Source organism: Cupressus sempervirens, chromosome 5 (assembly GCF_028749045.1).
Source record: "Cupressus sempervirens isolate cs-2001-9-10 chromosome 5, ASM2874904v1, whole genome shotgun sequence".
In the NCBI taxonomy this organism is placed as follows: Eukaryota; Viridiplantae; Streptophyta; class Pinopsida; order Cupressales; family Cupressaceae; genus Cupressus; species Cupressus sempervirens.
Genome location: NC_143122.1, coordinates 163,559,118 through 163,573,183, shown reverse-complemented (window position 1 = coordinate 163,573,183; position 14,066 = coordinate 163,559,118). Strand labels below are relative to the sequence as shown.

The 14,066-nt window shown below is 36.1% G+C and overlaps 1 protein-coding gene across 2 annotated transcripts in view; it reads left to right on the top strand.

Moving 5' to 3' along the window:
- The window catches only part of LOC149554938 (uncharacterized), a 113,766-nt gene that overhangs the window by 71,687 nt on the left and 28,013 nt on the right, over positions 1-14,066 (top strand). For both annotated transcript variants that reach the window (XM_089828948.1, XM_089828949.1), the window contains exon 5: positions 1,226-1,328. In XM_089828948.1, the coding sequence (XP_089685074.1) occupies positions 1,226-1,328 (103 nt within the window). The remainder of the gene's footprint in view (positions 1-1,225; positions 1,329-14,066) is intronic.

The following is a 14,066-nucleotide window of genomic DNA, read 5'->3' as shown; positions in this document are numbered from 1 at the left end:
ACTTCCTTGAATGTGGAGGCCTTTCATTCCCAGCCAAAGATTTTGAAATATTTTACACGCCCAATTATAACTTGTAAATTCATGATATCTCCGCCAAATTCATAACCATGATTTTATGAAGTCTTGTATATCCAGTGTGGCAGGTGTGAGCAACTTCCTCGGGCTTTTCTGTTAATTTTATCGTCCAATGGAATATGGTATTAAATCAAGAGATTTTGGATGAGCCAAACTTCAGAAATATTTGCCCTATAAGATGCTCTTCTAATTTATTAATTCTTGTCCATCAATAATATAAAGCTCAGTGTTAATATTTGCAACCAAAGACAACCTTAATAAATTACTTCCCCTGCAAACTATAGTCAAGAGTAAGAGATCTTTGACTTCCACAACAATGAATCAGGGCCTGCGATAAACCAAGAGAATATCACCTTTTAAGTGGTATGAACATAAGAACAATGAAATACATATGCCATGAAGAATAGCGGGTCTAAATATGTGAAGCAGGTTAGATAAAATTCAGATACTCATAATACAAATCTCCTATAATATTCTGGCCTCCACTATATATATATATATATAAAGGCATCGAAAATCCCCCAAAAAGATTTCAGCCATCCGATTCTCGCTCCCACATCCACACTTGAATTGGTAACTTAGTTTGCAGGGTTTGTCAATATGTAAGCAAGGATCACAATCATCTTCTTTCATTTTTGTATCCTTGATTGGTGGAACAACATTTACTGTTGTTGTTTAACTCATGTATGTGGAAGGTTATTTGGTATTATAGATAGTAGATCCTGGTTGCATCCTGGTTGCTTTCTTAAACATTTGAAAAGCAACAACTTTGGAACTATAAATTGTCACTTTCCACTAAAAAGATGTATTGAATTAATCATTCACATAATTGTTCACCACCTCTACTTCTAGTAAAAGTATATGTGTAATATTGAGCATCAAGATTTGTAATGCACAGTTTGTTCCAGAGAAGAGTTGTTCAGTTTATTGATAGTCATTTATGAAGGTTTATATGAGAACTGCATATTGTGTACTGATTGTGGTTTAGGTGATTACCAAGTTTCATTCATCCATTTCCAGTATGCATTCGAGTTATTGATATTGTACTTTGTAAGTTGTGTAATCCTCTATTACACCTTGAAATAACTAAAACATAAGTACTTTGCATTTAATAGAAAGGCTACCAATATAATTTCTTGCTTTTTCACAGGCGGGAGTGGATGTGTACAATCGGTTAAACTACAATCAAGGCAAGATAAGCTACCTCCGGGACAAACTAGAACGTGAGCAAGAGAAAAGGTTTAGAGATAGGGGTAAGTTCCTGATGTAAATTGATGCCTTGCATAATGAAAGTATTGTTTTACTGTTTTACATATATTGGCCTGAATTGCATACCATTCCTTGTCTTTGAACCATGTTTTACATATTTTCTTTCATTTTAGTTTGGTGCAAGCCCACCAATGGCTTAGTTTCCATCATATTCCAACGTTTCTGTACCAAGAATTCAATTATGACCACTTTCACCTTTTCTGTCTGGTATAGGTGATAGTCATACAGAACGTTTAAGGAATTGAGATTGCTTGAAGTTATGTTCTAGTTTTTAACATCCATGAAGTTATTTTAAGCATTTGAGCCTTGCCTACTGGACAAGTTACTCTTTGATATTTTTTGGTAGTCTTGCAACGTCTTCTTCATGAAATTGACAAGCATGCATAAGTTCAAAAACTGACAAATGGAAAAACTAAAAACGATCTGAAATAGATCAGAGATTTTTTTTAAAGTGCTCATACATTGTTGTGATGCAGTGACAAAGACAGCATTTTGTGAGGTCATGTGGTTTGTGCTTAAGTGGCCAGTATAGCATGTCAATATTCATTCTGCAGTCTGTATGCTCAAGGCCATGAAGGGAAAATTTTGGTCTACTGATTTGGATTTGTGTCTTTCTTTTCATATGAATTCTCAAATGGAATACAATGACGCCTGAGATCCACATGATTTGTAGCCTGGTACTACTACTGCAGGTTTCCATGTTGTAGTGCCAAGGTCTTGCAGTTTGTGAGAAAGGAATAAAATGCATTTTTAAAAAGTATTCAAAGGAATAAAACATTTTTCCCACTCCCAGTGCCCCAGCAGGGGGGCACAACTAAAGACTCTTTATTTTACCTCACCACTTCAATGTCTGAGTTGCCACCACTCTTGAAGTGGAACTTCATAAGTTCTTTGTGGGGTTCTCAAACTGATTATAGGACTATGTATGTCCATATCATAGTTCCAAGAATCACGGCGATTCATGTGATTCACGCGATTTGGCGATTCGATTCAAGCCAAACGATTTTTTGTGAATCGGTGAATCGAATCAGCGATAAAGGGTTTATGAAATAAGTTACTCACTAAATTTCAAGGGTTTTTTAAATTTTCCGATTCATGGCCGATTCGATTCCGATTCATGGCCGATTCACGATTTGATTCGGCCTTGCCGATTCCGATCCGATTCCGATTCTTGTTACTTTGGTCCATATCCAACTTCTTGTCTATTCAATGTCACAATACCATCACCAAGTAACTTTAAGAACTTTGCTTTGGATATTTCCATGGTGACTGTACCCTGCTTGGCAACAAGAAACTACGTGAGTTGTTTATCAAACTCAGTTTTGTCCTAACCGTATTAAACTTCTCAACATTCCTTGCCTTCCAAATAAACCAAAGAATCTGGGTTGAAGGTTGCAATGAAAAAAAAGTATGCATTTTCTCAATGTCATTTACATAAACAGTTAAGATTTATAGCCAATTACGATACTTAATATCCCAATTCATCATTCCAGCATAAAATATAGACCAGATTTCTTTTTCTTAAAAACAGTTAAAGAGAATGTGCTTAGTAAATTCTGGTTTCCTGCAAATAGAACAAATGTCTATATCAGAATTTTTGAGGCTATAAGAAAGCCACTGATCCAAGAATTGGTAAGATGATCATAAATATTAGTATCATTAGAGAGAGATTTATATACATATTTAGCTTTGATATTATGCAAGAGGCTGCCATCAGTCCATTGAAGTCTTTATGCTGATCAGACTTGTTGAATACGATGGATAGGATGTTTAAGAAGCTTGCAAGATTCTATAAGAATGATACAAGTCCTCCAATTGGATCAAGAAAAGTGATGCTTCTGACTAATAGAAGCTCACATTTTGACAATATGACTGGTACTGATCATGCCATTTGAAGCATTGAATGCTTTTTAGATACCATTTCTTGGCCGAGCATCCCTGAAGCAAAGCTTGGAGCTTCCCTTTATGTTTAAGGTTCCACCATATGGACCTACTAGCATTTATTTTATTGTTCTTATTATTAGTGAGAAGCAATTGGTAAATTATTCTATGTATTAACAAATGATCAAGATGATTGTTATAAATAACTACAAATATAGAAAATAGTTAGTTTCTAATAAGAAACTGAAGATCATAGAAATGATCTTATCTACCTAATTTACATAATATACAAAAGATGACCATTAAAGTAATGTAATAATATACTAATACCATCCCTTAATGGTCAATCTGTCAACAACACCAAGCTGCCGATTGAATTTAGCAAATTTATGTGGACAAAGAGACTTGGTGATGTTTGCAGTCTGATCCGCTATTGGAGCATATTACAACTGAGCTGTCCCGTCTTCAATCAACTGCTGAATATAGTGACAATGAATGTCCACATGCTTGGCTCTTTCATGGAAGATGAGTGGGAAGATTCCGTTTCTGGATTTGGTTCCTCAAATTAGAATTGGAATACGTAGTGCTCTGTTATCCTTATCAAGAAAAAAAGATTTGATAAAATTGAATATTCAATTCAAAACCACGTATGTATTAGATTGTATGTATGTAGGTCAGTGAGAACAATCAACTCATTCTCTCAATCCTTATCGTCAACAACATAAGCGCCTTATTCAATTCACACTCAATTGAAAATCATATCTTCCCCAGTAGATAGACATTTAATATTCATTAGGAACAACGTGATTGACACTGTAAATGCATAATGGCTGTCCTCGGGGAATTGCAGTAGTAGAGAAATAACATGGAGAGCTTCAACTACTTTGTATGTGGCAGTTTCTGGGCACCTCTCTTACAAAAGCAAGAGTCAATTTCTAAAATGCAGAGACGAACAAAACCATGGCATCAATAAGGGCTTTAGTCTCTCCTGCTACCACCCTATCGAAAATATCTCCCCAGTCAACCTTCAAAGTGACAGAGAGAGTAAATGTGAGCCTGAACGCAGGTATTCGCAAGCCCTCCAACTTGAAACTCTTATCAATTAGAAGGTATGTTACAACTCTGTCAGATTACAAAGTGTCTCAAACAAATTGTGGATAATTCATGACTTAAGGGATTGTGTATGCATCTTTCAGGGGTCAATTGAAACATGGCATTTACAAGGTTGGCTTTGCCCAATGGTTTAATTTACACTTCCACTGAAAGTAGTAACACTTCATCTGCACCTGCACTGCCTTTCAGAATAGGGCATGGTTTTGATTTGCGCTGGTTGGAACCAAATTTGCCCCTTTTCATTGAAGGAATCAAGATAGAAAGGAGCGTTTACAGAAGAAATGGTGAATGCAGAGCAAGAGCAAAGTTTGATTAGTCTGAATATGCAGAGTTGCGAAGTTCAAACCCTGAAAAGTGAAAATGAAAATGGTAAAAAAAAATTTAGGTTAACAATGTTGTAGTTGCTGGTGGACTCCAAAAAACAATCCAATGTAATTTTGAGCAATGGCTGAAAAAAGTGTAACCAGGTTTTAATTTTCAATTCCTAGTCCGGAGAGGGAAGATTGATAATCTAATATTGAGGCAAAATTAGAAGTCTGATATTCTAATTCCATTTTTCTATTTTGCCATATGCAAACTTTTTCAAATTCAGATTATGCAAATGTCAATTCCAGTCATCTTCCACGAACCAAATGGATCCTTAGTGTAAACAAGTCCATAATTAGAGGTGCCCTTCACATAATGCAACACATGCTTTGTTGCTACCCAGTGATTAGTCTTCGGGGCTGTTATGAAGGTGGAATGTAGCTCACTGCAAAACTGAGATCAGGTTGTAGTGAGATAGATGAGACTGTCCACTAGTTGCCTGTAAGTGGTTTTGTCAACAAGAGGAGAATCATACTTGGTTGACAACTTTAATCCTTTCTCCATAGGTGAAGGCAGGTTTACAATCCACATTTGAAGCTTGTCAAGCAAGATCCTGACATACTTAAACTAAGAAATAAAGATGCTACCTTCAGTTTGCCAATCCTCAACACCTAAATAATGGAGAAGCCCTAAATTTGTCTATCAAAATCCTTGCATAGGTCTTGTTTAATTTATGTAATCAAATGTATTGAACTGCCAGTGATGATCAAGTCATCCATAAAGACAACAAGAAGAGAACAACACCAAAGTGTTTGATATAAAGATTACTGTTAGATTGACAAAGCTGAAACCATGAGCAACCAACTAGTGATCAATCTTTGATGTATTACACTCGAGGGGCCTGTTTGAGTCCATAGAGTGCTTTCTTGAGTCGACATACTTGGTGGCCTTTGCCAATAACTTTGAAATTGGAAGGCTACATCATGTAGACTTCTTGCAACTCACCATTGAGGAAGACACTCTTAACATCCATTTGATGGACTTTCCATCCAAATTGAGTCGCAATGGCGAGAAGAAGACAAATTGTACTCATCTGGGCAATAGGAGAAAAAATCTCCTCATTATTAATGCCCTTCCACTATATGAACCCTTGAGCAACTAATCTGGCCTTGTATATATCTAAGGTACCATTTGCATGATACTTGATTATACACCCATTTGCAGCTACTAGGCTTCTTCCTTGGAGGAAGATTAGAAATAACCCAAGTGTTGTTCATCACAAGACTCTAGGATTTTGCATCCATTGCCTATTCCCACTCTAGAATCCTTTTTGCCTCTTCAAATGTTTGAGGCCCATAAATGCTGTGAAGGTTGGCCATGATGTTAGGATTAACCTTAGATAGAAATAACAATTACATGCAAATATAACCAATATTAGAAAATAATAAATTGCACAGAAGAGAACACAAGACACTAGGATTTAACATGGTTCACCCAATCTCTGGGCTACGTCCACCAACAAGAAGTTCAATAGTATTATTATCCAATGATTACAACCCACAATCCCTTACAACTCAATGCCGCCACAAGAAGCAACAATATCACCATACGTTATGAAGTCCCTAACCTTAAGCCATTTCATGCAAGCTTTTGCCGCTTACAAAATTAGTGCTAGAATAAGTCATCCAAATAGAAAAATAGCACCCGACGCCTTTTACAATATAAGGCCATTATTGGCTTTAGGGGTCTTGCCTCTAAACCCCCATAGAAATGATTTGGGAAGAAAATGCACTGAATAAACCTCTGAGTTTGATTAGGCTCCACATAACAACACATGAGAGCAAAGTTAAACTACATTTTTCTTTTTTCCCTTATTTCTAGAGGATCAATCCGCAATGAGCTCATTAGGACAAAGAGCATTTATGGTTTTAGCCCACGATTTAGGCTGGAGAGTAGATGTGACAACATCAAAAAGAGGAGAGATAACTAGAGGATTAGGAATAGGTGGAAGATTAGCATCATCCGGAGGAAATTTAGATAGTTCATCTAATTTTTAGAATCTACATCATCCCCCTCATTAAGTGAACTCAATGGAAGATGGATACCCAAACTAAGGCCTTCAAAGGTTGATCCTCGCTAGTCTGCTCAATCGAGGAAAGTAGAAATGGTCCCAGTTCTTCATCAAGGACAATATCACGATTGAAGATAAGATGATTGGTGTATACATCAGTCAGCTAGTAAGCTTTATGGTTGTCATTGTATCTTGTAACCATAGATTTCTGACACTTGGAATCCAACTTGGAGCACTGGGCATCTAGAATCCGTGCATATGTAGAGTCAAAAACTTTTGTAGGGTTGATCCTAGGTTTATGACCATTTCAGGCTTCCTGAGGAGCCTTTCCCTTAACTACATGTGTGGGAGACCGATTAAGGAGGTAGACTGCAATAAACATTGCTTCTGGCATATTTTGTAAGAACATTTACGTGTTCCATCATAGACCTAGCCATTTCTGGAATGGTGTGGTTGTGACGTTCTACAATGTTGGTTTTGTTGAGTGGTGTATGGTGTGGTTAATTGACGTTTGGTGCCATGTGTATCACATAAAGTACAGAAAGTGTTAGAACAAAACTACCCCCCTTTATCAGATCTAAGTGATATAATAGAACAACCAGAACTTTTTTCTACTAAGGCCTTAAATTTATGAAATAAAGTAAATACCTTTGATTTATGTCTAATAAAGTACACCCACATTTTATAGCTGAAATCATCAACAAAAAGTAAGAAATACCTGCACCCAGTAACAAAAGCAGTATTCGTCAGACCAAATACATTAATGTGGACCAATTGTAGTACCTTAGGGGCTCGCCATGAGTCACCATCCTTGAACAACGTCCTGTGTTGCTTTCCATTTTGACAAGCTCCACAAACTTTGAAGTTCAAGTAGGCCAAGTACTAAGTTATCCCGAACAAGCTAGGCAAGATAGTGAATGTTCAAGTGATCATAGTGTCGATGCTAGAGTCTACTGAAGAAGATGATTTTCTTGTAAAGGCATTCTCGAGAGAATCACTTGTATCCAGAAGTCTGTATAGACCATGATTCTCAATGCCAACAACTAAAGTAGTGTGTGTTGCACAATCAACAGTCAAACACTTGTGTGCAGTGAATACCAAATCAAGATGAAGAGAATCCCACATGATCTAACTCACTAACAATAGGTTAAGTTCCATGCCAAGCACAAAGTATAGTTTAGGAAAATGAGATTCCTCCCACTAGACTATATCTAAATGTTACCCTTTCTTACAATAATTTACTCTTCACCTCTGCCAAATATAGCTGAATCGGTAAAGGGAGAATTATGTAAACCGTTCACGCCTATGAGTGAAATGTTGAGAAGCACCAAAATCTATAAAATAGGTTGTAGCCCAAATTTCAGTCTATATCTTTGCTTTAGGGTTTTTGAGTCAAGTCAAAGTTAAAGTCTTGACTCTGGGTCTAGATTTCCATTAGAATGGTCTTTCTTCTCATCTCCCTTTGAGTTAACCTAATGCGGGAAATCATATGAGCAATACATTATTTCTTGGCTAGGTGATTAGGTTTTGGGAAGCTTTGTTATGCATTTTCCTGATATGAAGAAGATCTGGATGTTTCTAATGATTCATGTTCGCATCTCATTATCGTAACTATAATAAGGGGCGTCACTCACCTAACCTTAGGGCTAAGCCCCTAAAATTTTCTGGGCCTAAAATTTTATGATTGTTCCTAATCATGTTTAAGGAAAGGATTAAACATATATTGAACACTAAAAAATGCAGAAATGGTGAAAGAAACTAGTCAAAGGTGATACGACTTCTTTTGAAAATAAAATCGACGGCTTAGATGCATATTATAATAAACTACGTGGTGGAGCAAAGTCAAATTAATGAAAAACTGCACGTCATTGGCCTGTTGACAAGTCAAATAGTTTAAAGAAAGATTGCAGGTCGTGTATGTTCTCAGCCACCCGATTAAAATAGATCTATAATTCTCGTTGTGTTGCTATAAAAAGTTGATTGATCTTTAAGTAAAGTGACATAGTGAGGGAATGACACATGTCCGGTGGGCCATCACTTTTCATGAAACACAATCAGAGTCTAGTCATGAGGTGCTAATGAGGCAAAACAGTTCGATGTTAGACAATAAAATTCTGTCATCTATCTGCCATGGTGTACCTAGTTGGACAGAGGGACCTGTGCCACAAAGTAAAGAAATTTAACATTTTTTTGTCATCATCGTCAGATAGGAAAGAGATCCATGGTTGCCGCTATCTCACTATATGAAGTTGCTCGATCGTTATTCTTAGTGACAATGCGACGAGAAGACACGTGTACTCAGTGGACCCATAGTGGCAACCATAAAGGAAAGTCTCAACATTTAAATCACAATCGTTGATTTAACATCGATGGTTAGAATTTGAAAATATAGTGACCGTTAGAATATGAAATATATGGATTTGGCACGAACAGACAAAAAATGAAGAATAAACGATTTTCTATAGGATTTTCTAAAATTGCATGAAGATGAACAGTCATGGTGTGTTTTCAGGAATATCATGGATTCAAAATCATCAATAGAAGAGATAACATGTGCTCATATCGCGATACAAATTGGATATTTACATAATTTATTTTCTATTATATGACTGTTGCTCTGCTAGAATTTAGAAATGATAAAAACAAACTATAAATGTAATCTCTTTTGACATAACAAAGGTCGGCAAAGTTGAGAGGGAATGGTTCTGTAATTCCATTTACAATATTTTCTTTTCATGTTTTGTAGTCCATGCATTAGATAGATTTGCATTTAGAGTTGAAAGACAATTGTGTATGATCCTATAAATAATCAGATGGATTCCACTTCTCTTTGATATTTGTAATACAATAATTCCATTTGCTGCTTCATATATGGTTCAGTTTTTTTCTTTTGATAGTTTCATACCTGTTAGATATTTCATTGGGAATTAAAGGATAATGTATGCGAATCTATTGGGTACTTGTTGAATTCCATTTCAGTCAAGGCTAATAGCCAAAGCAATTTCACCTGTCCTCGTATGTATAATCCTTTCTTTCCTACTTCTGCATTTAGATGAGTAATGTGCATTTAAAATAGAATTAGAAGTCAGAAAATATCAAGATAATCTACTGCAATCATTCCATTGAGTGTGATAGGTTATTCATATGCATCTTGCTTGAGCTATTTGTGCCTACAAACAACTTGGTTATCCTTTACTCTCTCAGGTTAAGAGCTTATAATATCAAGAATTTCTAATCACATAAATCATAGGGAACTGTACCTAATCAATTTAAAGGGCAGTGATAGGATACATACACTGACCCATTTGTTGGTAAACATCCTTTTGTTTCTCCAAACATTGGGTATCAAAGTGTTAAGATTATCAAGTATAATAGGAGAACAAACTGTTAACCAACAGTTTTTGGCAACTCTACTGGGGAGAATTCAGATGAAAGTTCTGAAGAATTTTTCTTCATAACCAGTTATACTCTAAATATATATTTGAGTTGCAAGAAAGGACTTGTGGTATTCAGTTGTTTGCCATAAGAACTTGATAACAGTTTACAACCTCAACTTGGTGAAGAAGTGTAGCAAATTTCAAAGTTGAAGACTAGTAAGACAAATTTGAAAAATACTATTTATTTGAATATTTGATACACTCTGATTCTAAATATACCAAGAGTGCCAAGGAGAAAGGAAAGATTGATCCAATATATGAAGAGCTCAAGAAGGCTAACTTTCCTATCCTAGAAAACCTGTGTAGAAGAGGAAGAACATGTGCAAGGGAATCTGTAACCAAACAACTTCAAGATACTCTATTGTCTGCAATTGTCCCTCCAAATAGAACACAGAGAAGTCAGTCTTTTGCTCCTCCTGTTGTCAGAAATTCTATTCCTTCTATTTTTGATGCTTTGTTGTTGCTTGGTACTGCTCTTCTTGTTTCTGTTACTTTTCAAACTAATCAAATCACTGTACCAGCAGTTATGGCCCAACCATGGGGAAATGGTATTGGTCCTCTTCCCCTTGGGGCTAATAACGATCTGCCAAGAGTGTCATGAAGAACTTTCCAAGATTCAATGGAGATGGCTCTACTTCTGCAGAACAACACTTGAGTGCTTTCCATAAGGCTTGTGGTGTATTAAATCCACAACATGAAGATGTGGCAGTCAGAATGTTTGTAGATACACTGGTGGATAATGCTATTGATTGGTTTCAAGACCTACCTGCAGGATGCATCACAAATTGGAACACCATGAAACAAAGGTTTGAGGAAAGATACAAAAGCGCAGAAGATGCACAAACCTTGTTATTACAATTGACACAAGTAAAGAAAGAAACCTCAGTTTCTATGAGAGATTTCAATGTGAAATTCAATAAACTTCTCAAAAGAATTCCTGCTACAAGTGCACCTACTGATGATAATAAGAAAACTTTCTACATTAGCTCCATGCCACCTGATCTAGGATACCGGATTAGAACAGCAAATGTAGCCAACCTGCAAGCTGCTCAAACACTAGTTGTGGAGATGGAGGATGACATGATAGCCTCTAGTAAGTGGAAAAGAGAGTTTCAGTCTGGAACCATGAGCCATACATCTAGTACTTCCAATTATATAGAGGGCATGCTTCAAAAGTTGTCTAATGAGCTCATCTCATTGAAGAAACAAATCAATATACCTTCTTATCAACCTCATCAAGAAGGTTACAAAAATACAAATGGAAGTAAATCATTGCAAATACCACCTATTCAATAGAGACTAGCAATTGAACTTGCTCCAAAAAGACAAAATATGTGTGCTTTTCACCTAAGAGCAAATCATGATGGAGATACATGTGCTGATATGATCAAGTATAGATAGATGGTGGATAACAAATAAACAAACAATTGAATATCCTGAAAGTGAGGATGATCATTGTCCTTGTGGCGACTCTGAAAATTATTTCTTGGAGTATGAATCAGATTTAGGAACAGGAGGTGATTGTTTTGCTACTCTAGAAGGACCTCAGTTAACAGTAATGACCAGAGGTTAGAAAAACAGAAATCAGAACAACTCAGTTCCTGTCAAGAATAATGTACCATCAAATAAAGTTGATAAAGACAGTGTCATAGTAACTTCTTCACTAAAGGAGTACAAAGGTAAGTTTGCTGATTCCTTTGACATGGTACAATATTGTGAAGAAACAAGAATTCAGATATCTCCTTTGGATTATTTGAAATCTAATCCTGATCATTTGAAAAAATTAGTTGAGCATTGCAATAGTAAAGAGACAGATCATGCTAATATTAATGCCAATGTTGAATGTCATAATAAGGTTAACACTAGTGGAGCTTCTTTTGATAATGAAGATTTTGCGATTCCTAGACTGTTTCAAGAAGAAGAATCTACTGTTTTAGCTACCTACCCAAATCAAAAGCCATATCGTTTTTATATTTCTTTGTTCATCAATGAAAATAGATTGAATAATTGCATCATAGATTTAGGAGCCTCTGACAATGTAATGCCTACCTCTATAGCCAAAACTTTAGGTCTTCCATTGACTAAAACTTTTGGTAGATGCTACTCAATGGATGCCAAACAAGTGCCATTGCTGGGACAGATTAAAGATGCTCAAGTTGCCCTTGTTGCTTACCCCTCTAAGAGATTGAAACTTACCATTCTAGTAGCAGATATCCCTGCAAGCTATGAAATGCTCTTGAGTAGAAGTTTTTGCAAAGACATGGGGAGAGAAATAAAATTAGATTGGTCTAGCGCCACTATACAAGTTGTAGACAAAAAGGTGCAGCTAAAACCAGAAGAGAAAGCAAAATTCACTATTTTGAAATCAAATGATCCTAGATCTCAAATCTTGTATTATGAAATGCAGTTTGACAATTATATGTTGTTCTCTGGTATCCTTGAGATCTTAGAAGAATCAGAACCAAATAAAGGTGATCAATTGTGGACCCTGGAATTTGATGGCAGTTGTGCAAATGTTGGTTCAGGTGTAGGCGTGGTGTTGATATCACCTGATGGAGAAATGACTTGTTTTGCTTAAAAGTTGGATTTCAAAAACACCAATAATACTGCAGAATATGAAACTCTCCTTCTTGGTATAATAGCAACAAAAAAAAAGGTAGTCAAGAGGCTTAAAGCACAAGGAGATGCAGAGTTGGTAGTAAGACAAGTCAGAAATCAATATACCATGAAGAATTCAAGATTGAGAAACTACCATAGTAAGGGGTGGGATGAAATTTAGGGTTTTAATGCCTTCTCAATTACATCAGTACTTAGAGAATTCAATTCAAGCGCTGATTCTTTTGTAGTCTCTGCATCATTGCTCTTAACACACCTTGATTTCAAAAATCAAACCTATAAGGTCAAAGTTCTATTCAGGCCTAATGTCCTTGATAATAAGGAGTCATGGCAGGTATTTGAAGATGATAAACATGTTGGAAATATAGATGCAGTAATTGTGGGAGGGGGGGGTGAATCAGTTACCACAAAAACAAATCCACAGATCCCTTAGATGTTTTATAAAACTAGTTACTGCTGTCACTTGGTAGCCACATAGAAAAAAAATGTTGTCACTCGGTAGATGTATTGTAAGTTAACTTATTACAGATCCTTAAGCATTCATAAAGATTTAACATGCATGTATAAAAGAAATAATATGAACACAAGAGACACCAGATTTAATGTGGAAACCCAATATGGGAAAAACCATCAAGTAACTAGCTACCAATTTTCACTCTTTTGAAGTGAGCCCTATTAGGAGCCAACCCTATTAAAGGTTACAAAACACATTGTTAGGTGTGACCTTATTAAAGGATTTAATCACCCTGCTAGGAGTGGCTTTGTTAGAGGACTTTAGAACAATTCAATAGAACTGTCACCTTGTTAGAGGATATACAAAAATGGTTGTTAAACCAACTTTGTTAAGAGATTTAGAAATCACTGCTACAATGGTGAGAAAGTAACAATGAGTTGACTTGAATGAGATGCAACTGAATTGCTGACACAGATCTCTTTTCTGCTTCACTAGATCCTCACTGATCGAATAAATCTTTGCTGCTCCTCAAGGATATCTGATCCTCCTTCAAAATTCGCTTACACCTTCCTCTTTACATAATCAACACACTTGCATGCTCGCTCATTCATACTTTAGAATTCACAACATGACCTTTTATTTATACCTTACAAATTGTCAAGTCAGCTAATTTACAAGTTACAATTATCAATAATCATTACATGAAACAATTAAACTTTATTTCCCAAAATAATGAAATCCTTCATTGGCCGACCTTGCTCGGTAAACATTGCTCCAGAAATGATTTCTAGTGTTAACCAACTGAACCTCAGTGAACACTGCAAACTCTGCAAAATCCTTTGGA